Source organism: Urocitellus parryii, chromosome 2, assembly GCF_045843805.1.
Source record: "Urocitellus parryii isolate mUroPar1 chromosome 2, mUroPar1.hap1, whole genome shotgun sequence".
In the NCBI taxonomy this organism is placed as follows: Eukaryota; Metazoa; Chordata; class Mammalia; order Rodentia; family Sciuridae; genus Urocitellus; species Urocitellus parryii.
The window spans coordinates 35,787,040-35,814,799 of NC_135532.1; the positions used below are offsets into that span (position 1 = coordinate 35,787,040).

General features: G+C 41.5%; 1 protein-coding gene across 2 annotated transcripts; it reads right to left on the minus strand.

Moving 5' to 3' along the window:
* Positions 1–289: 289 nt before the first annotated feature.
* On the minus strand, positions 290–27,322 carry Thsd1 (thrombospondin type 1 domain containing 1). Of its 2 annotated transcripts, XM_026382543.2 has the most exons (5): positions 27,167–27,322; positions 24,105–24,244; positions 18,941–19,906; positions 7,619–7,777; positions 290–2,499 (listed from the first exon to the last, which is right to left on the minus strand). In XM_026382543.2, exons 2-5 carry the CDS (start codon positions 24,160–24,162, stop codon positions 1,115–1,117), a joined length of 2,568 nt encoding a protein of 855 aa, XP_026238328.2. In that variant the 5' UTR covers positions 24,163–24,244; positions 27,167–27,322; the 3' UTR covers positions 290–1,114. The 2 variants fall into 2 exon arrangements, with proteins under 2 accessions (XP_026238328.2, XP_026238329.2); XM_026382544.2 differs by lacking the exon at positions 7,619–7,777.
* Between the last annotated feature and the right edge of the window lie 438 nt (positions 27,323–27,760).

Sequence of the window (27,760 nt, forward strand, 5' to 3'; positions counted from 1 at the left end):
TCTGGGATAAAGGATCAGTCTATCTTCTATTCAGTCCTGTTAATTACTCTTGTTGCCTCAAATTCCTCATCTGTAAAATTCGGTAGAAAGATGGAATAACCAATTTAAAGAGTGATTCTAAATTTCCAAAAAAGAGTTCTTTTCTTTTGTTATTATTATTTTTTTTTCTAATTAAAAAAAAGCTTAAACTGTAAAAAATCATAAACTGGTCTACCTGCTTCCTATATACCTGAATGCATTCTCTGCTTCCAGTTTATTCTAGGAACATACAACCAGCACCCTACTGTCAGGCAGTGTCCCTGGTCAGCACCTACTGCCCATTTTCCAACAGATCCTTTCTCAGGGGACAATGCTTTCCTTTCAGAAATATTTACTATTTTCCCAGAACAATGATGGTTAGTTCTTTATTTGATTCACCACCTAAACAATCAAATGGTTATGTCATTTCTCTAAAGCAGGATTAATTCACATAATTTTGTCAAGTCATATGAACTCTTCATTGCATTAAAAAATGTTAAGATGTCACCCAAATCTTTCCTGCAAGTTCTTCTGGAATATCTTGTAGGGTCAACATTTCTTGGTGGTCTAATAACCATAATTCACTCATCAGCCAGATACAAAACCTGTTCAATGTTGCTCCTGCAGGAGCCAATGCTTATATGTTTATAACTTAAAAAATTTACAATTCAAAATTGTGATACCAAGCTGACTTTACTCTGGCACTGATGAGTTAAGGCTTCCAGAGATGTGCTTCAAGCCAGGAAACTTCCAGTGCAGTGTTCAAAGAACATCATGCTCAAGGCACATCTTGTGGTCTTTCATATCCACATGACAGGTCACGTTCTATTTGCTTTAGTTTAAATTTTATTATTGCTATTAGTAATAAGCCCATAGAAATAGGGTAGCAAAAAGAAAAGTTCAGGATCAATAACTTCTTCCTTATGAATTAAAACACATGCATATGCATGTGTCCCTGCAGTGTGTGAGCAACTCCCTTCCCACATTCTGCCTCACGAACCATTACACAAAATAGTCCACGGAGCTACGGGAGCAGTGGATAGTGCAACCTGGGTGAAGGACGCCTGTTGTGTGAAGTCTCAGGCAGATTCTTGACCTAGATGACCAGCTTTTCTACACTAAGGGTACTGGTGGTTTCATCCTCTTCGTTTGAGCCAAAATATCCAGGGAGGTCCAGCATCCTTTGCTCAGCCTCAGTGAGGCCAAAAGATGTGTTGTCATAGAAGGCAAACTCAGGCTGGGCCGGGAAGCTCTGACACTTGTCTTTCCTACATGGAGAAGGGCTCAGTGGACTGACCCTCTGGTAGCTATCTTTGGGAGACGTGGGGGAAGACTGCTTCCTTGAGACACTCCTGTGACTGGGGGATGGTCCTCTCCGAGCTCTGTGAGGCTCTGTTCTCTCCACTCCTGCCACTAGTCCTGCCTGGCGGTCCCCCAGGTCTGCTTTCCTCACAGGCTGCCCTATGGTGTAGGGTTTAGGGAGAGGGCTCAATGGACCACTGATTCCACCTGCTCCTTGGAAATGCTCCAGTTTCTCAGGAACCAGGTGAGCACCTCGACTCGGAGGCCTAAACCTGTCCTCTGCCTGGTCCCAGGTACGCATCCTAGAACCGTAGGTGGGGGCCTGCCGTGGAGTCAGAGTGGACATGCTCCTCTCCCGGAATGGTCGGGGTTGCTTGGTCTCATGAAAACTTGCCGTCCTCCTGAAATGGGAATTCCTGGGGTGGCTCCTTTCTGATGAGGCCCCTCTGCCACTCGTGTGCCTCAACTGGGACTTGCGGATCAGAGTCTGGCTGGGGCTGATGGCACAACTGGCCTGAGACATGTTGAAATCCAGCCTGGAGGGAGGCCTTTCTCCGCCACTCCCCAGCCCCACAGGCTGGTCCAGAAATGGAGACTTGATCCGGAACTTACTTGCTGCAGCTTCTTCTGGGCTTTCCAAGTCTAAGGGGGGACCGGCCGCAGAGTCTATGGCAGTGTCTGTCAGGGGACTCTGAGACACATGGTACACTTTGGTGGTCTCTGTCAGTCCTTTCTTCTTCATCTCCTTCAGCTGCTGCTGGGCAAGGCGGTAGCTGAACAGAGGGGGGATTATCTTCTGTGCGTTGGACTGAAAGCTCTCGCTGCCAGAGGCGTCGTCCTCAGGAGTCACCTGCACACTGCGCCTGTAGGTCAGAGGGATACCCGTGTCCCCTGGGCTCCCCCCAGGCCCATCACCCCCATCCGAGAAGCTTCCCCGCTGCTCGCTCAGCTCGCAGATGTTCTCCTCGTCCGAGTTCTTCCGGAAGCTGGGGGAATGGATGGAGTTGTGTCGAGCCGGGGTGCTGCATTTGGGGGACCGGCCAAACCTCCTCCACAGAGTGATGAGGACGGTGGCAATGATGATGAAGAGGCACAGGGATATCCCAGTGACCGTCACGATGTTGTTGGACTTTGCCGGACCCTGGGGTGGAAGGGGGGATGAGCTGGCTGGCCGGAAAGCTACAAAAAGAGGAAGAACAAATGAATTCTCTATATGGTTCTAAGATCTCTGAGTTGCTTGTTTTAATAATCAGAGCAGTCAAAGGGAGGCGGAAAAGGGACAGGCATTGGGATTTCTAGTCTGCCGGATCTCTGCAGAAAGCTGAAGCCAAACAAGGTCACCAGGATAGAGGAAGAGCTGCAAAACTAGGGACCCACACGCAGGAAAGCCACAATCAAAGAGACTCCTGTGCTCCCCAGCTCCTGCTGAGACACCACCCGTTTTCCACACAGAAGCAGTGTGTAGAAAACGTCAAGGCAAAAAAAAAAAAAAAAAAATCAAGGTTTTCCTTTACAATGATGTAAACACAGGACATCTGTAGTACAGGTACTGTGAGAGGCTCATGGGAAAATACCAAGACTCAAAACACAAAATCATTTAGATAGGTTATAAACAAACTTTCACATTAAATTAATTGATGGAAATAAAACTGTCAACAATATAATACGGTGCACTTTTCCCCCTTCTAGTACCCAGAATTTCTAAGTATGGATCCCTGTGCTCTCTCACCCTCTGTTTTCAGCTCTCCACACCTCTTCCCACCTTCCAGGTGGCACTGGCTTTGCATCCTACCCTGCTTTCTCAAGCCACTTTGTCCCACAGCCTCAAAACTTTTTATCAAGATGCCAATGCTTATACATACTCAATGGAATTTGATTGAGCCATAAATAAAAATGGAATTATGGCATTTTCAGGAAAATAGATGAAGCTAGAGAAATAAGTCCAACTTAGAGGGTCAAGGGTCATATGTTTTCTCTCATACACGGAAGCCAGAGAGGAAAAAGAAAAGGAAGGTAGAGGTGGATCCCATGAAACTCAAAGGGGGATCAGTAAAAAGTGGCCAAGGGGTGGGAGGCAGGGAAGAGGGGGGGATAGGGCTGGGGAGGGATATTGCCAAATTATATTGTTATGTTGTGTGCATCTACAAATATGTATCAACAAATCTCATCCTTACGCACAACTACAATGCACCAATAAGAAATGTGGGGGAAAAAAGATGCAGATGCCACCTGGATCCTGGAATGCCACACAACACCTGGACACTGAGACCCGGTGAACTCACCTCTTTCATCCTGGGGCACTGCCCACCATTCAAGCCCTTCCAGACACCTCTCCCAACTTTTTTCCCCCAGACCCTCGTCACCACCAGCTCTGTGCTTTGTCTCCTGAATTCCTGTTCCTGCTGTACCCCTGTGGCTTTCTATTGCACCCTCTGGGACACTAACTCATCACCTCCACCTTTCCACAAAACAGTCCCTGGTCTCCTGGCCTGACCTGAGGCCTGGCGATCCCACAGCACACAGCTTCCTCCAGACCTCTCCCGTGGGAGTCATTGCTTCTTTATAAGAAAACAGAGCCAGCAGCAGGGTGTGTCTCTAAATGGCATTCCTGATTGCCAAGTTCAGCTAGCACTCCTCCACTTCCACATGAAACCTCTATTCCTTTGATGCGCAGGCCATTCACCTAAACCATCCTTCATTCTGCTGTCATCTCCCAACCTTCTGACAGCCAACAGTCACTCTAGCACCTGGGCCCCAGCCTAGAGCTAGGACCATTTGGGCTACTCCAAGGTCCATCCCCCCATACACAGCACCTTCCCAGTGTCTGCAGCCTCTCCTCCCCTGAAACCTCAACCTTCACAGCTCACTGGTTTGCCCCTCTCACTCCATTATACCCAGTCTCAAGGGAACGGCACCACAGTCCACGAAGTGGCTACTCTTACTATCCTGGATTTCATCTTTCATCCCTGTCTCTCCATCCCTTGCCACATCCAGAGTCGATGCATCCTCTTCTTCCTCTATTCCCACTGCCAGTGTTTCATGTTTCATGTGGGTTACTGAAAATCTCTTACCAGGCACCTTTCTGCCAAGCCTACCTTTCTGATCTGTATGCTGTGCCACAGGCAGAGGGAGCCCTCTAAAATGCAGGTCCAAACCTTTGGGATCTGTGGATCTGCCCCTGATTGTCCAGCCTCATTTTTCCCATCCCCTCCCTACCCACCATCCGACAGCCACAGTAAACTGTTTGCAGCTCCCAAGGTCTCTTACTGTGCCATCTTCTTCTCTGCCTTCATTCATTGATTGCTCCCTTTGCCAAAACTCCCTTGCTTACCTCATTTACCTGGATAGCACCTTCTCAGCTCTCAAAGACCAGCTCAAATATCACTTCCTCCAAGAAAGGAAATGTTCCCAGCATGGATTATCATCCTTGCTAGTTTCTGCAGCAGGCTTCGGATACCTTTATCATTGCAGGTCCTATGCTGTCCTGTGTATCATGCCTGTTTACGTACCTTCTGAGCTACTATATCCTAAGCTCCCCTCAAGACAAGGACACATATTCTTAATATATATAATATATTCCCAATCCCAGTCACAACTGGTACTCAATAAAAACATTAGTTAATAGATTCATTCAATATTTAAAAAAAGTAATAGCAACATGATCAATATCCTACCAGATGGACTGAGGATACCACAGCAACTGGATCCTCCTATTCTATTGTTGAACAAGAGAGAGCAAATTAAAACAGTATTGTTTTAAAGCCAAATAAAACTCTATAAACTCCCAACCAAATAAAAATAGTTTCCCAATTTATCATTTCTTTCCTCTGCAGTGGCTGCTGATCAGTGGGCCGTCACACATCATGAACCACTCTCTCAGCTCTGTTATCTTTTGACGTTATCTGGCTCCTATAAAAACCACAGCTGGAAAAAAGTCCAAAAGTTGCTGGCCTCCTGTATCCCTGCCTCATCTACTCTTTCCTCATTCACCCGAAGTGAAGATCTCCTGGTGCTGTTGACAGATCTTTGCATTTCCAAGGAGGAGAAAATAGGTGAAATGGGAAAAAGAGAAGACCTGGAAGGTTAGGTGGATCATTTCCACTTAGAGTAGAAGTTTGACCCTTACTCTTCTTGCAAATTAATAACATATGCATTTCCAGATCCCACCCAGTGTTCAGGAAGATGCCAGAACATGAAATATGATTACATTTCCTCAAAGATGATGGCTAATTGCAATTGCTGATGCTTCTTCTAGAAAGCCAGATTGGCCTGTACATAAAGGTAAAGTAGTCAAGATAGGAAGCCTGATGCAGAGTCAGCTCTTGTTCCTGATTCTTTCCTTTATGACCTTGGGTAGGCTATTTGCCTTCTCCATGCCCTCACTTTCTCTGTAATGCAGAGATAATAATATACAAATGTCCCTTGATACCTGTTGGGGACTGGTTCCAGGACCTCTGTGGATGCTGAACTCCACAGATACACAAGTCCCTTCTATAAAATAGTCTAGTATTTGCATAGAAACTACACAATTCTCCCATATAATTTAAATAATTTCTAGGTTATGTATAATATCTCATGCAATGTCAATGCTATGTAACTCATTATGTTGTTTACAGAATACTGAAAGGGAAAAAATCTGTACATGTTCAACGCAGATGCAATTTTTTCCTGAATATTTTCCATCCATGGTTGGTTGAATCCACAGATGCAGAACTTCCAAGCCTTCTCTTTTTCCTATTCTGCAAATACAGAGGGAAAGCTGTAACTACTTCTTACGTGTAAGATACTTAGAAAAATGCCCAGCAGGCAAGTATGCTTTCAAGATCTGAGCCCAGCATAATAATATCTACCTGGAAGAATGAATTTGGGGCTTAAGTGCAATAATGTATTTAAAGTGTTGACACACAGCGGGTATTCAATAAATGGCTGATATTAAATTCATGTGAGTGTTATTGAACTCTGGGTGGACTATCTTAATGCGATGCTCCATCCCAGAATTAAGAAGATGAGGTATATTTAAAGAAAGTTATATACAAGGAAAGAGCTATGGAAACTGAAGGGGACTTATAAAGAAATAAGTTGACAGGGCTAAGAGATCTGAAAACTGTATGAGAGAGCTGAAGAAAGAATGGGTTCAGAGCGAGGCCCTGTCTTCTTGTCAAAGAAGACAGGCTGGGAGGGCTGGGAGATGAGCCTGGATTTGAAGCTACAATAAGAAAAAGTCAGGAGAGAGAATAAAGCTCTGGAGGTGCTGGAAGGAACAGAATAAGGCCTCTGGTACTGGCCACAAAGACGAAACAGCAAGGATTTTCTAAGGCCACAGGCAGTAACAATGGTTGAAACATTGCCAGGTATCTGTGGTTTGGACTAAAAGGTTCTCTAAGATCCAGACAAAGACAAGCACCTAACTCCTCAAGATTCCAAAGAGCTAAGGAACTAAGTAAGGATGGTCTTTGAATCTGGGATTGGAGAAAGAATGGCAGGATTTGACAGAGGGATTTTATCTTAAGGGTCAGGACCAGAGTAAAAGGCCAATGAACTCAGCAGGAGTGGCTTTGTGTGTGGGAAGAGCAAGGATTATTCATCACTGTAACCATAATTGTGGCAAATAGACAGGATTCAGCTCCATAAGCTGAAGCAAACCTAACCGAGCCATGTGAGCATCATGACCACTCCCACCAAAAACTCATGGAGCACCTACCAGTGTGTGCCTAGAAGACACTGAGGAAAAGTGGCAAAGGCCAGTCTCCAGGTGATGGCAAAAAAATGTCCCTACCTCCTGGTAACAAACTTAGATCACATGGAGGTAAAGACAGGCTATCTTGCCCCACTTGGACAACTAATGGTCTACGTGGTCCCCTTGGGCTTCTCTGGGTTGCTGAAGGGAAAAAAAAATTAGGGGAAAATTTTTTCCCACAGTTTTGTGGGATAAAGCAGAGGGAGAAATATCCGCAACCAAAAATGTTAGGAAGAAATAACACTTCTCCCCTGTATTTTAAAAAAATTAATTATTTATTTGTTGTATTTAAAAAAATATTTATTAGTCTGAATCTTTAGACACATTTCCTTGTCAAGTCCCTCTTACACGGGGTTCAATCCATCATCTCACTGGCAAGTTATTTTCCAGCCGCTCCCAGTCTTAGATACACTAATGAGTACAGCATTAGAATCAGCGGCATCACACAGCATGCACCAGTCTGCTCCTGAACTCAGAATGCTGGTTCTCAGGCCATTCTGGGTTCAATATTCCCTCTGATGAAGGCTCTGAGAAGACTCCCCAGGGAGCAAGAGTACCTACCAGCACACTCCTCCAGGGAACATGGGGAGGCCTCCGAGGACACTCCAGGGCAGCCAGGTCTGGAGGGGAAGGAAGTGAGACATACTCGGCGACGTTCTCTGACACCATCCCCACACGTAGCGCTACATTGGCTCCACGGCTGCCACAGTCCCCAAGTTTCTGCAAGGACATAAAGTCATGTTTTTAATGCTAGTTCATTTGAGAATCAGTGTTTAACTGCACCCAAATGAAGCAGCAATACTCAAATCTCAGACCTTGAAAAGGCAGTAAGTAAAAACATTCCCAGAGATGTAGGAAGCTGCAAAGACTGTATCTCCCAGCCTTAAAACAAAGAAAATCTGTATAATCTATAAAATCTTAGCCTTCCTAGAAGCCACCAGATAACTGAGGTCACAGGGCAATGAACTAACCTGCAACGTAAGGAAAGACAGGCTCCTCCAAAGAGAGAGTGATGCAGCATTTGTTTACCTGGGACAGACTCCAGGACCCACCCACACAAGGTAGTGAGAAGACTCCATAAAAAAGGTACTGAATTGCTAAAAACCTAGTGTGTGGACTAGCATGAGAACACAGAGTCCCTGGGGGATGACAAAACAAGGGGAATCTGTACCCACTTGCAGACTCTTTTCTAGAGAGCTCACCAAATGCTCACAGAAGGAAGGAGTGCAGGTGCAAGACTAGACAAAGCCCTCTCACAGTTGAAGTCTAAGGAGAGAAGGGACATCACCACAGAAAAGACAGAAACCTCACCCAGATCCTTCTCCCCACCTCCTTTACAGAACAGCATCCTTAACCACTGGGGAAAAGGCTGCCACTCTGTCAACCTAAGAGTATTGGGTGAGGCCAACTGCTACTAGGGCATGAAGAAACTGTGCCCTTAAGGAGAAGCTGAAAACGTCGTGGGCCCAGATATTGTGAATCTTCCACCATGTGGGAGGAGAGGGATCATCACGAAAGCCCTATCTAACCCTGAGACACAGGGATACAGCACTTGCCCAAGACTGAGTTGACCCAGTCCAAGAGAATGCCCTCTCCTCATTTCATGCTAGCAAGTACCACGTAGCAAATAACAACAGTCTAGAGCTGGGGTGGGTTGGGGAGAGGCAAGAGCTAGAACCTCTCCAATGCATAGACTCAAGTCTAAAGCTGAGGGTGAATAGAAGTATGGAGAAAAACACTCTGGCAATCTAATGCCTACCCTAAAAACAAAGTAACACGAGAAAATTCTGACATCTGTGTTGTACTGAGGGTAGCCACAACAGGAAAAATCCAAAGAATGACTCAAATCTTTAATTAACCCAATGCTCTCAGTAAAGATCTAGCAAAACCCAGTATTGAAATACCTACATTAAGACCTAGGGAAAAAAAAACAGAAATATACCCATTTTACAACATAAATACTACATGCCTTAGTGTCCACATTTTCAAACACATTTGTAGCTTTCAAAATGTAATTATGAGAGGCACAAGAAAGGAAAAAGACAATAAGCTATCAAGAGACAAAACAATCTAGAGAACCAGACTCAGATATGACCCAGATATTAGACCTATTAGAAAGAAGGTTAAAATAATTTATTAATGTTAAAGACTTTAGTGAAAAGATGAACAAAATGTACAGAGATGGAAATTTTCATCAGAGACTTGTAAACTAAAGAGTCATAATGGAAATGTTAGAATTGAAAAACAGTAACAGAGTTGAAGAATGCCTTTTATAGGCTCATAATAGATTCAACACAGCTGAGGAAAGAAACAGTGTATTTGGGTATAGGTAACTAGAAATCACCCAAACTAATACACTAAGAGTGCTATGAATTTAATATGTTTTCCAAAAACCATGTGTTTGAACTTGATCCCCAACCCAACAGTGCTGAGAGGTAGAACCTAATGAAAAGTGTTAAGGTTTTGAGGGCTCGGCTCTCATGAATGGATTAATGCTATTTATAAAAGGGTTTGAGTCACATATTCTTTTGCCTTTTACCTTCTGCCATAAGATGATGAAGCAAAGAGGTCTTCGCCAGATGCAAACCCCTTGACCTTGGACTTCCCTGCTTCTAGACTGTAAGAAATAAATCTCTGTTCTTTGTAAATTACAGTCTCAGGTATTCTGTTATAACAACACAAAATGAACTAAGAGGTGAGCCTGAAGAATGAATAAAACAGAAGTCTGAAGAACTGTAGGATATCAAATAGTCTCTAGTACATGTAATCAGAATAAGACAGAAAAAATATTTAAATAGATAATGTCCAAAAACTCTCCAAAATTAATGAAAGACTAAACTATCGATCCAAGATACTCAGGAAACACCAAGAAGGATAAATATTAAAAAAGTAAAACAAAACAAAACACTTAAGACACACTACACTCAAACTTCTGAAAACCTAAACAATCAGAAAATCTTAAAGGCTGTGGCTGCTGGGTGGGAGGGTGAGGGTGGAAACACATCATACACATTTCTCATCTGAAACTATGCAAGCCAGAAGGAAATGCTGAAGGGCTGGGAAAACAACAAACTACCAACCCAGAATTCCATACCCAGTAAAAACACCTTTCAAAAATAAAGGGAAAATAAAACTTTTTCAGACAAATGAAACTGATTACCAGCAAGTCTTCAACATAAGAACTGTTGAAATCTTTCAGGCAGAAGAATTATAATACGGAACAAAAACTTTACGTAAGGAGACTAAGAGTATTAAAATGGCGTATATAAAAGTAAATATAAAATTCAAAATCCATTTTTCTTATTTTTTAAATGCTCTCAAATACTACTGATAGTCTACACCAGCATTATAGCAATGTGTGATGTGTTTAATATCATATATAAAACAAAATGCATCAGGTGTGGTAGCATACACCTATAATTTCAGCTATTTGGGAGGCTGAGACAGGAGGATCAGAAATTTGAGGCCAGCCTGGGCAACTCAGTGTCTCAAAATAAAAAATAAAAAGAGCTGGTGATATAGCTCAGTCATAGAGTGCTGCTCAGTTCAATATCCAGTGCCACACACACACAAGTAAAATGCATGACAACAATCACACATAGAACAGGTATAGCTGCAGTGATAGGGAACTTACTTAGCATGTGTGAGGTCCTTTATTCAATCACCAGCAACAAACACACTCACAATAATGGGACAAATGAATTGGGAGTATACTGCTCAAAATTCCTTACACTACATGTGAAGCAATGTAATATTTGAAGGCAAATTGAGAAGATGTATATTGTAAACTATTGGACAATCACTAAAATCATTTTAAGAGATAAACAATCAGGGGTGGGGGCTGTAGCTCAGTAGTAGAGCACTTGCCTAGCATGTGTGAGGCCCTGGGTTCAAACCTCAGCAGCACATAAAAATAAATAAAAGTATTGTGACCATCTACAACCAATAATAATAATAATAATAATAGGGAAAAGTGTCAACCATGTGTCATAGCCAACTTAAAAAAAAGAGAGAGAGATAAACAATCAACCAAAAGTGTATACCTCAGCAACTTAGTGAGACCTTGTCTCAAAATAAAAATTAAAAGGACTGGGGATGTGGCTTAGGGGTTGAGCACCCCTAGGTTCAATCCCTGGTATCAAGAAACAAAAAACTAACTAACCAACCAAATAAATAAATAAACCAACCAAAAGTGTTGATAAGGTAAATCATAAAAATATTCAATTAAGGGCTGGGGTTGTGGCTCAGTGGTAGCACACTTGCCTGGCATGTGTGAAGCACTGGGTTTGATTCTCAGCACCACATATAAAGAAATAAATAAAGGTCTATCAACAACTTAAAAAATAAAGTTAAATAAAAACAAAATATGACCCAACTACATACAGTTTTTTAAAACTCAATTTACAGATAAAAATATATATATTAAAAGAATAGAAGAATATATACCTTGTGAACATTAAAAGAAAATTAGAATGGCTACATTAATATCAGACAAAACAGACTAAGGAACCAGGGACATTCCCAGGAATAAAAAAGGAACATAACAAAATAACAAAGAAGTCGATTCAGCAAGGAGCCTTAACAATCCTAAATGCAGATCCACCTAACAACAGAACTTCAAAATATACACAAACCCCTCCCAAACAGCCCTCTTCTTTCTCTCTTCCCTCCGGCCCCCCGCACTACTGGGTACCAACCCAAGGTCTTAGGCACACTAGGCAAGCACTCTACTTTTAAACTACACCTCCAGCCAAAACAACCATTATTGATTGATAAATGCAAACTTTTCTTCCAAGCAGATATCCGATCACTGCCAGCTAGAATAATTGAATATTTCCCTATAAAGAATTCTCTATGATCACCCATCCAACCCCAAGACCTATTATGTTCTGCCAACATGAGGCATCCTCTGCATAAAAGTTTCTCTCCATCCTTTTTGGACAAACCTTCTAATGCAGCAGAGGTATACAAAGCACTACAAAAACACAAGGAAAATGTATAGGGCTCAGGTGAGCCAAGTGGTGCAATCTTTGGAGTGAGTCATGGAATATGAGTTCTTCGTAGCAATTAAAAGTCTCAGGATTTTCACAAGAGTTGGGAGCATTACAAACGAGTATCCTGGACCAACATCAACTGAGGTGTGGTAATGATGTTCCAAGTAGAGGTCCAAATGAACACAATATTGGTTCTGTGCCTCCCGGATCATACTGCAGCTCCTTGGCTGGGGCAGAACAATGAGCAGGCTTTGTCCACAAGGCTTCAGAGATGCTCAAGCACTAAGCCCCCAGTGCTTGAACAGCCTTGGCAATCTCATATGGAAGTCTCTCTGAGTTAAAGTACCATGATTCATTTTTGAAAAATCTACTGGGAATCCCATTACTACTAAATCTAAATTGAAAATTAAATCAACATACAGCATTTTCTTCTCTGGTTTAACACAAAGGTGCAGACAATTACAAAAGCTAAGAATCTTCTTGCTATTCTTTTTGAACTCTTACTTTATATAAATATAAAAATGAATTCTTTAAATACATAGACATTTGTCTAACTAAAAGAAAAATTCCCTTAGTGGAGACCAGGAAATAAAATTACTTTTGATATCAAGAATGTTAATGTTTTAAAAAAAAAAGCTGATTTAAAAATAAAATGAAAAATAAAATCTGTAACATTTTTATGTCTATTTCTAAAAAAAATTCAAATAGGAAATCATTCAAATAAAACAAAAATCAAATTTAATAAGACAATTTTTTTCTAAAAATGCTTTAAGTATCTAATCCCTGAAGATCTCTGATAATAACTCTGAAGAAAATACTCGGCAAGATGGAAATTCATTAGATGGGTACAGTACATGTTTTAGAAATGAAGGGTAAGATGACTAAGAGTCCAAATAGTCTTTCTTCATGAATGGAAAGCTATTCATTTGGTCCTGGTTAGATGTCCATACCTTTATAACAAACCCATCTGGCCAGGTTGAATGCCTTTTGGGCCACTACAAAAGATATCAATTCTGAATGAGCAAAATTAGTCTGGAGTGTCAAAAAGGAAAATTTGTTTCTACCTTCAAGACTATCCAAGGAATAAAGCCTATGAGATGTTCACATCTGTAAGACATTTTGCTGAAGAGACCAAGGTAACTAAACAAAACATGCTTATGAGAAAATTCCACAGATAAAAATAAGCAAGTAGCTATAAGCAGCAGCAGGAGCAAAGGCACCTGGGATAAGCAGTTCAGCTTTTCTTTGCACAGAACAAGGCTCACTCATATTGAAGAAATCATACAGAAGCCTGGGCCAGAGGACTCCCAAGTGGTTTTAGGTCTTCTAAGAGGAGTAGGCAGCCCAAGATGAACTGGGAAGAAAAAAATAAAATCTTTGTTTTTTCAACCTAAAAGCCTTTTATTATTAGATATATGAACTGATGATTGATTGTCAGAGGCTGTTGTAAAATAGTAATGCAAACTGAAGCTAGTCTACCTGGCTTTTAGCTTTTTTTGTGTGTTGTTTGTTTGTTTATTTTCATGGTGCTGAGGATCAACCCAGAGCACCATGCATATTAGGCAAGAGGTATACCACTGAACCCATCTTATAGTCTACCTGGCTCTATGTACTGGCTATACATTCAAACACAATGGACCTTGGGCAAATTATTTAGCCATCCTGTGCCCCCATTTTTTTATCTATAAAATTAACAACATAATGAACATAAGTTATAGGGTTAGGAGGACTAAACAGGTATTATTCACAAAACACTAGCAAGGGTGCCTGGAGTAAAGTAATCTTTATGCTCAAATCATAAGTAGTCATTTTTGACAACATACAAAATTTGTTGTGCTGGTATTTAAATACTATCCTAGGGTCCTAAGACATATTTGGAAAAAGAGAGAAACTCATAAAGCAAATTCTTCCATTGTCAAAAAGAACTAGCAAGAAATTCAATATTTCAATGAGTCATGGTAGGGCCCCTAAATGATGCCATTTGGCAAAACAAAAATAAAGAAAAAGTCAGTCTTTACTGTCCAGAGCTGTCAATTTAAATAGAAAATGAACAGAACTCAGCGCCTTCATCAATTTATAAACAGGCTGAGTATCCCCTCTCCAAAATGCTTGGGACCAGAAGCATTTAAGATTCTTGAGGGCTGGGGTTGTGACTCTGTGGTAGAGCGCTTGCCTAGCATGTGTGAATAACTGGGTTCAATCCTCATCACCACATTAAAAAAAAAAACTAACTAACTAAATAAAATAAAGTGGCTGTAGCTGTAGTTCAGTGGTAAATCACTTTCCTCCTTTCCTCACATATGAAAGGCACTGGGTTCGATCCTCAGCACTACATAAAAATAAAATAAAGATATTGTGTATCCATCTACAACTAAAAAAAATTTTAAAGTAAAATAAAATAAAGGTATCGTGTCCATCTACAACTAAAAGATTTTTTTAAAAGATTCTTGAATATATGCCTATACATAATGAGATATCTTGGGGATGAGACCCAGTCTAAACATGAAATTCATTTATGTTTCAAGTACATCTTAAACATCAAGTCTATAATTTTCTACATTTTTAGTGCACTTGTGTTTCAACAGCAATCCATCACATGAGGCCAGATGTGGACTGTTCCACTTGTGCTATCACGTTAATGCTCAAAAACTTTGGGATTTTGGAGCACTTGGGATTTCAGATTTTCAGATTAGGGATGCTGAACATTTTGTACAGGCTCAATCGCACTAAAAAGACAGAAAGGCACTAAAGTTCCAACATTAATTTCACTTCTGAGTCAAGTAGTCAATCACTGTCAGTCTGCCACACAGAAAAATCTGTGTTTAGTTTTTCTGATTACTGCCGTCAGGCCTGCTGTTGGGTTGTGGGTAGCTCCTGCTACATGGAGCAACCCTTGCAAGGAAACACTGACCACCCTCAGTTTGGGAACACAGAGCACCACTCCCTGTCCTGACCCCGCCAGTGCCTTCCCTCTGCTGCTGCTGCTACTGTTGAAACCCCTCAGTAGACACTGAATGGAAGCATCTGTGGAACGTGCAACAGCTTGGGGAAGCAACAAGATGGTCCTCCTGCCCCAAATGTCTTTAATCCAGTGGCCCACATTTCTTGATTTCTCTTGGTTTGTTTCAATTACATTCACTCAGATTTTCTCCCCTGAATACAAATCTTCCTGTGAAATGTCAAGAATCTCTTGATGATCAAATCAGTTCAATCTTTTTTTTTTCTAGTAACTAGCTGAGATAGGCCAGACCTGAGTTCAATTTCCACTTTAATAAACATGTATTGAGAAACTAAAGGTACCAGGCAGCCTGGGCAAGATGGCGCATGCCTGTAATCCTAGCAGGAGGATTGCAAGTTCAAAGTCAGCCTCAAAGCAAGGCACTAAGCAACTCTATTTTGTATTTAAATAAAATACAAAATAGGGCTGGGGATGTGGCTCAGTGGTCAAGTGCCCTGAGTTCAATTCCCAGTATTCCCCCACTCCTCCAAAAAAAAACCTGCCAGGCAAAGTGAAACAGATAAAGACCATAGACAGTTTTATTACCACCCAAGTCAGATTTCGCCATTGAATCAGCTTCCCATTCAGTGAGACATGGGGGAAAGGCATGGCAGGGGGCATTTTTCAAGCGATGATAGGAGTGATAAGTGACATGAAAAAGGAATTGAAGGCTGATGCAGCAGCTTGGGGCAAGGAAGTTCACCAACCTGGGGTGGAGGAAGAATGCTCTGAGTAGAGACTTGGAGGACAGGTTAATATTGAGCAGGGGAAGGCTGGAGGAGAAGGGTATCCCAGGCCCCAGCTGAATCCTGTTGACTACAGAGAAAGCAGGGACAGCCCTACTGTGGAAGTCCTGTGGATTTCATTCTCGAGCCAAGAAAAGTGACTGAACAGTTTTAAGCAGGTGAACGACCTCAGTGGGCCTGAATTTTAAACGATCCTTCTGCTGCAGTGAGAGAATGAAATGGCCAAGCAGGAATCTGTTGCAAGAGTCCAGGTAACCAAGTGGTGTCATGCAACTGGGAAGAAGTGGCAAGAATCAGACACCCAGGAGGCAAAAGCCATAGGATTACGTTATTTATAGGAGATAAAGGAGAAGAAGAATCTTAGGCTTCTGGTTTGAGCAATGAGATGAGTCCTGTACTGAAAAGCAGCTTTGGGTTGTGGGTACAGCTGACGGGTACAGCATTTGCCTGTCAAGCTGGATGCCCTGGGTTTGATCCCCAACACCACATGCCCCAAAATAAAATATTATATTGAGGATCAGGTTTAGTGAGGGGTAAGATAATAAGTTCCAAATCCAGATATGATGCTTTTGAGGTACCTGGAGACAGCTCTGGGATACCCACTATTTAGCAGGTGAAGGGTTGGGAAAAAATGCCCATCTGGACTTAGCAGCATTAGGACAGCAATCTCCTAGTAGGCATGCAGAGAGTGAAAAGAGATGACTAATCCTTAAAGGATGAGACAAGCTAGCAGTGGCAGGTCAAGGAGAAGGTGCGGGAGCAGCCAGGTAGGTGGGAGGTAAACAAGGCAGGTGTGGTGTCCCAGAATCAAGGTTAATGAGGACACACAGGCTGAAAAGGATACCTGGATTTGGGGACCTGAAACTCATTCACCAGCTGCTTTAGTGACAGTATTTTCAGAAGTGGAGTGGGGGCAGAAGTCAGTTTTCAGTAGACTAATATGTGAATATGAGGTCAGGAAATTAACCCCAAAGTGTAGGGAACTTTTTTTTTTTTCAATAAACTGGCTATAAAAGGAAGGAGAGAAAGAGGCTGATACCTGGAGAGCAGGAATTTGAGTGACAGATAGTTTTTGCTGTTGTTGTTGTTTTTAGACAAGCAAATTAAGTACATTTCAAAGCTGATGAGAATGAGCCTTTCTAAGAAGGGACAAGAGTTGAGAGGCGGGACATGATAACAGAGGGTTCCTGGAATGAGAAAAAGAGCTGAGCTCCACAGTGGAGGGCAGGTTTGACCTGATATTGGCGGAATGACACTTTTTCCATTGGTGACAGGAAAGGAAGGGGAGAGGCTGGATCTGAAGCCAGAAGATCTGACAGATCATTTAATGGCGGGGCACAGAGTTCCCATCTAATGGCTTCCAGCTGCCCTGTGTGTAGGAGACAAGCCAGCTCTGAGAGTTAACCACAGGGCAAGGGTTGAGGTCTGAGGAAAGTGCAGGAGGTATAAATGGGCCATTGTGCAGAACAGAATGGAGCATGAGCCAGCCAGGGTGACCTGCTGAATAGCTCAGAGGCCCAGCTGAGGGTGAAGGGATGAGCCGCCCACAGTGGCATCAGTCCACCTGGGTGTGAACTTGTGCAGCCTCAGCAGCTTGAGTGCAGAGGACAGCCACGCAGATGGGGGCGTGGCCTAGCAGGTGCATCCAGAGGAAAATAGGGCAAAGGAGTTCAGAAAATTGGTAGGAGGATGGATAAAGGGATGGCCCACAGAATCTAGGTGGAATAGACAGGTGAGTATAAGAAGCCAAGTGGCCAGTGGAAGGGGAGAGAATTCAAGGAGAGGGACTTCTTAAGGACAGGAAGTGAGTATATCTGTAATAAGAAACACTTGGGGTTATGGACAATCAGAAGCTTGGGCAGTCAGGGGGCCCTGGGTTCAGTGGGATGAAAATAAGAGCAGAAGGGAGTGAACCAAAAAAATCTCAGCCAAATCAGGTCACTTGTTAAGACCAAGCTTGACCCCAGGAAAAGGGAATAAAAGGCATAGAGCAACAGGGGAATAAAGGGTGACTCAGTTGAAGTACCTCCCCACCATGCCTGAGGCTCTGGTCCAATCTCCAGTACCACCACCAAACAACAGACAAGCAGTACCAGGAATGGATGGCACTGTGGTAACCCCATTTCCCAGTGATTCAGCAGAGCACTACATAAGGAATACAGGACCTGAAGACACTTTCAGAAATCTTGATTTAATTTCTCACTAAAGAGGATTCATTGCTATAATGAATAATGAAGAAAAAAAGACCTGACCAGAAAAGAGGAGTTACTAAATACAATTTGGCATTTAGCTTGGAAATCCAATTATCTCTGCCATGGACTTTTCTGTATGATGTAATAATATGAATTTAAAAAAATAGCTAACATTTATTGAGTACTTCCTATGCATGAGGCACTTTGCTAAGAACATTATGTTTACTTGGTTAAACCTCTAGAAGTCTCTGAGGCAGGTACCTTTATTATCCCTATTTTATTGATGGGGAAACTGAAACCTTAAAGAGGTTAAGTGGGTCTGTTTTCCTCCAGTACAATTGCCCCCCAACTCCCTGCAGGTTTCACATCCACAGATTCAACTAACCATGGATGGAGAATATTCAGAGAAAAAAATGTGTCTGGGGCTATGATTGTGGCTCAGTTTTAGAGCGCTTGCCTAGCATGTTTGAGGCACTGGGTTCGACTCTCAGCACCACATAAAAATGAATGAATAAAATAAAGGCATTGTGTTTATCTATAACTAAAAAGAAAAATTTAAAAACGTGTCTGTACTAAATATGTACAGACTTTTTTCTTGTCACTCTTCCCTAAACAATTCAGTATAACAACTTATTACATACATTTACACAGTATAAGGTATCGTAAGTAATCTAGAAATAATTTAAATATATAGGAGGATATGCATAACTTATATGCAAACATTATGGCTTTTTGGTATCTGCAGGGATCCTGGAACCCATCTCCCACAATGCTAGGGAATGACTGTACTCTTTTAATTTTTCAGATAAGGATGAAAATGCCAATTGGTTGAGGAATGAACCATTAAAATGATGGTACAGTTTACCTAAAGTTCACCTAAATACTAAATAATGATTTTGATTCAATGGAGACACCAATCTGACTTTTAAATGTTTAAAAATCTCAATACCAACCTATATTTCTCTGAATGAGCATGCATTCCTTTTCCTTTGCAGAAAAATGGCTTCTCCTTGAAACTCCAAAGTTAAAGCAATATTTATTCTTGCCCATGTCAAACAAAGTGCAGTTAAACACTGTTCTCCTCTCTCCCAGGGGCAAGCTGTTTTCAGCTAGCTGAATGGTCCTCTCTCCAGGGCGTCTGGGGGCCTCCTTGAAGACAGCCACCACTCCTTGGACGAAGACACACGGTGGGGGCAGGACCATCACCTCCACTCCAGACTCACACGTGAGCTCTGGCACCATCGCCAATTTATATCCAAATTTCTGAGCCAGGTCAATGGGTCCTGTGGAAGTGATGACCGAGTCTCGGCCACGCAGCTTTAGCACCACGGTGACATAGGCCTCTGGCCCCACAGGGGCACAGCCAAACTCAACCCATTGACTTTGAGTGAGTTCTGCCCTTTTGCTAGTTCTTATCTCTAGTGGCTGACCTGGACTTGTCCTAGCCTCAGGAAGACTGTTGGTGAAGATGACATCCACTAACATGTCAGGTTTGTCACCAGGAAACAGACACAGTGGCTGACTGGTAAAAAGGCCCACCTGGAAGGTGCCTTCTGCTGCCTTGGATGTCCTGTTCAAGTCAACATGAAAGACGGGCCATTCCACCTTCAGAAAGGCACTTTTCTCCCACCAGGGGACTGCAGTACTGTTGTCTATCACTTCCGGAGTCATCATGAACCAGTAGTCGCCAGCCTCTTTGAAGTAGAAGCACTCAAACTCCAGTGTTCCCTGGGACTGGTTGGTCAGGAGGTACTTGGTGGTAAGAGTCTGATTGGTGTTGGCCTCCAGCAGCAAGACAGACACATTCCTCAGCGTCCCATTAGCACCATCAGCATACTGGAAATCCACTGACACGGTGCTGTTGCTTAGTGCTACATGGCCTGGCTCTCCTAAGAGGAGATACTCGGCTTCTCCAAGGACTGAAATGAAATGGGTGGAAATTGTTTAAAAAGGTGCATCTGAGCAGCACTATTAGTGACACTGATGAAAACAGCATTTTAGACACTAGGGAAGCTGGAACCCAGCCAAGGATGAAATAGCATGTAAAATGACAACAGACAGCTCCTGGGCTCCAGACATTGAGCTCATGCCATTTTAAGTGGCTCTGTTTTCTCACCACCTTTCACGATATTTAGAATAATGAATTAGTGATAAGTACTCTGAACTCACAACTCTCATCATATTGCAGTGAAACTCTACAAAACTAGAAATAACAGTTGACAATTCTCAGGTTAAAAATCAAAAAACTCACATTTCTTATTTTAATCATGTTCTGGTTTTTAGGTATGTGGGGTAAATGAATAGATGGTGAAGTTAGCAAGAGCTTGATACAACTGACACAATCAACTGCTTTAGATTATTTAAAATATAAGACCCTATTTTACCTCATAGTTGTTATTGTCTAGTATTCAAGACAAGGACTTGGGAAAGGAACCAGTCTTCTTGGTTTATCTGAGGTAGAATTTTTTAGATGGATAAGATATGTTGACACTTTATTTTGCATGAATCACCCAAGGGATAGAATGAATATTTATGAAATAACTAGGCTTCTCCTTGGCAATTTTAATGACATTACAGCAATTGGTATTGGCCTAGATAGGACAGATGACTTCTAGTCTCCCAAGTATCAGACAGTTAGGATCAATCATATCTTTTAAAAAGAGATCCAGCAGAGCAGTTGAAGTGAATAGGACAAAGAACACAGATACACAAGAATCCTTGTTTCTATTTTGAACCCCATCCAAATACACATCAAAGAGGCAGAATTTGGCAATGAGACAATCAGTTGGCCCATGACCGGGGAATGAACAACTCAGTGCCCTTTTGGTTTGAAAAAGAACTAGTATAATTATCAGTTTATTATTCTTATTATATATATCACATCCATGTATACTGTGTACATATTCTATATGTCCACAGGGGCTCATGTGTTTTCCATTTGGGTTATAGTCTTTACAATACCCTTGTATATTTGATCAAAGATTCTTAGAATTAGCATATAAATATGTTAGCACATAGAACTATTTTTTTTTTAATTAGCTCAGCACTTCACCTATTTCTTATTTGAGATGAGGCGAAATAATATACATAAATTTTGGATAGACTTGAATGCTTGATCATCACTTACTTGAAAATCATTCTAGGATAAAGGTGGGTTTTGTTTTGTTGTTTTCCACTTAGGCAAAATGGAAGTTGAAGGATGTTCGCTTAAGTCTGGAAACAGCTCAGGTCAAGGAAGGTGACTGATTCTGGAGCAGGTCATATGCTGGTTCAGAGCCCAGCTGGTAACTTTTGTAACTAGTAGGTAAAGAGCATGCACCACAGCCCAGGGAAGGAGTCGAGACTGAGAGAAGTCACATTAATTTCAATCTCAAAGGGACAGGTTGGTTGTGGGGTGCATTTTAAAATTAGAGGCACACAAACTATTAAAACAGCCTAGGTAGGGCTGGGGATGTGGCTCAAGCGGTAGCTCGCTCGCCTGGCATGCGTGCGGCCCGGGTTCGATCCTCAGCACCACATACCAACAAAGATGTTGTGTCTGCCGAAAACTAAAAAATAAAAGGATGAGTTCTCCAAAAAAAAAACAAAAAACAAACAAAAAAAAAACAGCCTAGGTGTCCATCAGTGGATGAAGGAATAAAGAAAATGTAGTATATATACACAGTGGAGTTTTATTCAGTCATAAAGAAGAATGAAATTATGTCATTTGCAGGAAAAGGATGGAACTTGAGAGCATTATGTTAAGCGAAATAAACCAGAAGGTAAAGGATTGTATATTTTCTCTCATAGGTGGAAGCTAGAGAGAAAAAAGGAGAAGAAAGGAGCAGGTGGGGGCTCACGAAAATCAAAGGGAGATCAGTAGAATAAAGGGACCAGGGAAAGGGAGGAGGTATGGATATGGGGAAAGACTAGAGATTGATAATGGCCAAATTATATTGTGCACATGTACAAAGACATGAGAACAAATCCCAACATTATTATTACAACTATAATGAACCAGTAAAATCATGGGAAAAAATTAAGTGGTCCACTTTAGTAACTAATGGAAGTTTATCATAAATGACAATAAGGTTGTCGATGGGCTGATCAGATTCTGATTCGATTGGAGCCAGTCAAGGAAAGAGGCCACGTGCACAGTTGGAAATGGAGAACAAAGATGCAACTGATGAGTTCCAGCAGCGGCAGATAAGAGGTATGCACTGAAGAGAGATGAACTCCATTCCTTCAGACTAGAAGATTCTCTCATGGAGAAAACGATAATTTAGTTATAGCATATCCTGCTTACTCTAGTGTAGACTACTCTATTCTTTCATTTCCCCTGTCCTCATTTCTTAATTGTATTTAAAGGATCTGCTCTATATAAATGTGTTGCTAAAAAGAAAAAAAAAACAGTGATGGTATTTTGATTCATATTAAAGGGAAAAAACTAGATCTCTCAAAGTATCTTCTTTTCCATGAGTGACCTATGCATTCAACTTTTGTTCTCCATTTTTTTGTACTGGGGATTGAACACAGGGCACTTTATCACTGATTTCTATCCCCAGCCCCTTGTTTGTTTTTTGTATTTTGAGACAGGATCTCACTAACTTAACTTGCCCAGGCTGGCCTTGAACTTGGGATCCTCCTGCCTCAGCCTCCTAAGTAGCTGTGATTAGAAGACATGTGCCACCATACCCAGCCACTCATTCAACTTTCATTTGCATATTCTGGCAAGATATTTTGCTCTTTACAATAAACATCACTGTGTTTGTTTAAATGGAGAATTTGGATGTCTTATTTATCACTGTGAAACCAAGGACACTAATTGTTTTTTGTAGGAAGCTGTTACATGTAAAGCAACTTGTTTAAAGTAGTGATAAATTTCTTTAAAAGAAACAAACCCCAAATTTCCTTAAATCGAGTGTCATCTTTCTTAAATAAACTTCTTTTTAAAAAAAGTCTGAGAAAGGAGATCTGGCTAAAATGACCTCTACATGCTCTGGTTTGTTGTTGTTGTTGGTGGTGGGTTTTTTTAAATATTTATTTTTTAAAAGTAGTTGGACACAATACCCTTATATTGTTTATTTATTTTTATGTGGTGCTGAGTATCGAACCCAGGGCCTCGCACGTGCTAGACAAGCCATCTACCACTGAGCCATAACCCCAGCCAGCTCTGGTCTATTTAACTGGCTTTGCCACTGACATTACTCAAGCCAGGGTTACCTGTTTCTTGAAACACAATTCTTTCATCAAATCTGAAGAGTTTTTACTCTCATATTATCAAGTGCTTAGATGTCTAGAAATATTAAGAAATCATCAAAAGTAGAGAAGATTAAGTCACATTGTTGATGCTATTGGTTCAACAGTTATACAAGACCACTTCAATAATTGAGAAATGAACTCAATTTTGAGATGAAACAATAAAAAGAAGTAATTTTAAACACCTATTATATGCTCAGACATTCAAGGTGTTCCACATACTTAATTTTTTAAAACACTGACCCTGTGAAGTCAGTGTTATTGATAAGGCTGAAAGAGACTAAGAACTTTGTCTAAAAGCATACAACTGAAATTCAGACTGGTTCCAAAGATACTCCAGTGGCAAAACTCTGTTGTCCAGTGAAATCTCTCTCTCTCTCTTTTTTTTTTTTTTTTTCCAGTGCTGGGGATAGAACCCAGGGCCTTGCACACTGTAGGTTAAGTGGTTGACCATTGACCTACAAACCCAGTTCAAGTCAAGAGAAATCTCGTGTAGAACCCCAATATACAAAACATCAGTGTGTGTGTGTGTGTGTGTGTGTGTGTGTGTGTGTGTGAAGTGACTTATAGTACTGAACTTCTGGGAAATCAAAGAGAACTCAGGGTAACAAGCTTGTTTCCAATTTATTGAAATGGTAGTGAGTTTTTTAAAAAAATGTTTGAGTTAAAAATATATTTAAAGTACAATTTAAACCATCATGCTGAACTCCTGAAGCACCTTAAGAGAACCCAGGGTTGCAAAGCCACCATTTAAAAGGTTCTAGACAGTTGACCCTATTGCCTCTTCCATAGAAGTTCATCAACATCAATAAATTATAATCTTCACATTGACACTTGTTTATTGATACCTTTAGCACCAAGTACACTCACAACACTCACCATAGTCACAGAGCACCACCAACAATAGATTTGAAAAGTCTTTCAACATTGGTTTCATTCTGATCAGCAAAATCCCAGGTCTTTAGTCTCCTCATGTCCTTTCTCCCATCCGAATTGTGATTTTCTTTTTCCAAAAACACCTGAAATTAGAATCTCAAAAAAATGATGACTCCATTCAGCGTGACTCATAAAATCACAAACTGACAAAGCCATTATAAGAAGTTGAACTTCCTAGATGATATTAAAAGAAAACCAGAGAGAACAATAATTTTCCCTGGGGCAATGACCTGTAATCGTATAAACTGAGCTCACCTGTCCAGAACATTCAGGTATATCTAACACCAAGAGTATCTTTGCACAACATGAAAATCTTTTATCTTTATAGCACATTTTAAGTAGAGAGTTTTTGTTACTTGCTTAATTTTATCAAAGCTGATAGCCAATCTGCATAACACATTTCCACATGATTTATATGCTGGGCATTTCTCACTGATCAGTTTACTAAGTATTTGTCAAACTTTCATTTATCAGTGCTATGTGGAATTCCCTACCTGGATTCCACAAACAGGCTATTAAGATTTCTTTGAACAATGAGTGTGTTATCTGAATTGCTTCATTTCTTTGATTCCTATGAACTACATCCAAAAGATCAAACCTTTGAAAGATACCTGATATATTATATGAAATCTGAACTCCATGTGGCCCTAACTTTCCTTATTTAGGAGAGTCTAAGGAGAAAACATAAATAACAATTATCATCTCTTGTCAGTCTTCCAAAATTTCTTGTTGCTGCTATGTATTGGGAGATAGATGATTCATACAGCAGTCTTTCCAGACCACCTAAGAAGGCGGGGAAGACCTTATTGGCCTGTGGCTCACAATGATTTGTGGGAAAAGGCCAATAAACAAATACTAGAACATTAGATTATAGAAAAAGATGCAGGGCATTTATAGCCAATTTTTTTCATATTAGAATCTAGCAAACTATGTAGCCAATGTAATCTAGCAAACTATGTAATCTAGCAAATCTATTAAACGTAACCAAATACATATTTCTTAATGTTTACAGTCTCCCTATTATTTCATTTTTTTTGTGTGTCTTGTTTTATTTTGTTTTGTGGTACTGGGTATTGAACCCAGGACCTTGCACACACTTAAGCAAGCACTCTAGTACTGAGCCACGTTCCCAGTCCCATATTTAATGTATATTTAAAAAACAATTATATTACATTTGAAATATGTTACCTCCCTGAAGATAAGAACAGAAATTAATGGAATTAAGCAGACAGCCTGCAATAAGCCAAAATTCAATGGAAAGGAAATTGGTGTGTCCCTTAGCTTTCTTTCAGTAAGAATTGGTTGAACAAAAGAAAGTGAGCTTCCTGTGAGGGAAGCAGACATCTCAAGTGTAACTATACAAATGGGCAGGGATCCCTCCCTTTCTCAACTTCCACAAAAAAAAAAAAAAAAAAAAGAAAAAGAAAAAAAAGAAAGAAAAGAAAATTTTGGTTTGGTGGAATTAGCCACATATTTGACCCAATCCTAACCTTGAACATAGATTGGGAAACCTGACCAAAGACAGTAGGTGAGGCCCTGGAAGACAGCATCATCCAATCTCTGGGGCAAGTATGGGCACTTAGGGTAATTAAAATGCTTCATTTAAGTCACTGATAATCAGTAACCAAGCTTCCAAAAGCTGAACTGGCTTTTTTTTTTTTTTAAGGCCATTAATCTTAACTAATTTTATGATTATAATACATTTTCCTTCTCATGAAAATGACCAGTAAAACACAGAATTGTGTGATAATCTATATTTAGACTGAACAGAAATGGAATTATAAAATAAACTGGCCTACCTATAAATCATAATATGTATTCCGTTCACAGTCAGAATCCATCCTTGTGTTTTTTTGTCTACCTTGCTGTCTTTCAACATGTTATTCCCAATTCCACTACTGACTATTTAACAGTGTTTGGCTTGAGAATCATGTCAAGAAAATAAGTTAGGTCCATTTAAGACACATTTTAAAATATTTGTATAGGCGTTGGGAATGTAGCTCGTGGTAGAATACTTGCCTAGCATGCTGGAGGTCTCGGGTTGAATCCCCACAAGGAAATGGGAAAAAAAACTTCCCCAAATAGCAACTTGTACATAGCATTCAAGTACATAAATGTTTGTAGACAAATTCTAAACGCATCTGCTGAGAGGTAAGAGGGTGAAGACAAGTTGTGAATATTCTCAATGGCATCACTCAACCTTAGATCCCATGCTTTTGCTAAAACAGCTAAGTAAACGCTTCTATATTCCCTTTCACACCTGCCAAAAAAGAAAAAAATAATAATTCTCTAATGACTTTCCAGAGTTGAAATTACAAAAACTAATTAATTAATTTAATTAAACAGAAACAAAGTGTCTTTTGTCCCTCTGTCAAACATGCATATACTCTTGTACATATCTAGGAATAATATTTATTAGGAGGAAATCCAATTCCAAAGCCGTTTGTATGAACAGACTTTGTTTACATATCCAGTTGAGGCTGCTGTGCCCGGGTTCCCTGGGAAGGCTGCGCAAGCCCCGTTTACTCAGCTTCCAAAGGCAGCAGGTCAAGTTCATGCTAGGAACTCCAGCCATGGAGCGGTCAGTACAAAGCCCTTTTAATGAAGATCGTCTTGAAATTCTTACATCTCATGTTATTTGTATCCCAGAAAAGATTGATTTTTGTTAAGAAACAAACTTATTCGGCAACCCTTAGTCTCAGAGCTACGATTTTTTCAAAGATCCCAAACACCTGGGCTCAATACCGCCTACAGCCGATCTTGGTTACATCGGCAACACTAGCGTCGGGAAGAGCCGGGTTCAGGGTAGACTCCTGGGTGTAAAATCAACACCTTTTAAGAGTTTGTTCCCCGGGGACCGAAAGCGGTAGGTGGAGTGAACGCCACTATCCATCTGCGCTTTCAGGCTGCCAGGAGGAGGCAAGGTCCGGCAGCACTTCCCGACCCCCGTGGCACAGGAGCGCCGGCCAGGGCGCGGGCATCCAGCTGCCCAAGGCTCTCCTTACCTCTGGGGACTGGCGAGGGTGGTGAGGCTGGACGGAGGTTTCAAGGCCGGACGAGAGAGGTGGAGAGGCGGAGAGGCGGTGAGGCGGGAGGGAGGCCTCAAGGGCCGCGAGGCTGCGCGCGGAGCATCCCGCGACCCCGGACTGCGCTCCCGCGCCCAGCGGTGCACCGCTCCCGCAGCCCCGCCCGGACCCGCCCCGGACGACAAGGGGAGGCGGGCACCCAGAGGGCGGGGGTCATTCCAGACCCAGCGAGGTCCGCCCCCGCCACTTCTGGGCAGCGCATCCTTTCCTGCCCCCTCCGGCTAGCCGCCGCTGGACAGGAAACCCGCAGGAAACGTGCGCGCCGGGCAGGGTTTTGCGGGGAGGGGGCGGGGCACCCCAGACGCAGACCCCCCCCATACCCTGCACCCCCAGCCCCCAGCCGGGACCTAGTGTTTCAAGGGTAAGCCGTCTCCAGGCACTTAAAATACGATCACTTCTTTACCTGAGTCAGACCTAAAGAAAAGCCATTGAAGTGGCATAAAGTGTGGGCTGTAAACTTGTTTTCCCAAATGTCATTGAAGAATTTCAAAGGAAAAGTTCAGATAAATTGCA

Coding starts and splice junctions, on each gene's coding strand:
- Thsd1 (XM_026382543.2), bottom strand. CDS start 24,162: ATGAAACCAATGTTGAAAGACTTTTCAAATCTATTGTTGGTGGTGCTC. Junction 19,907..24,104: donor GGTGGTGCTCTGTGACTATG/GTGAGTGTTGTG, acceptor ATTTCATTTCAG/TCCTTGGAGAAGCCGAGTAT. Junction 7,778..18,940: donor GCTCATTCAGAGAAATATAG/GTTGGTATTGAG, acceptor ATGTCCTTGCAG/AAACTTGGGGACTGTGGCAG.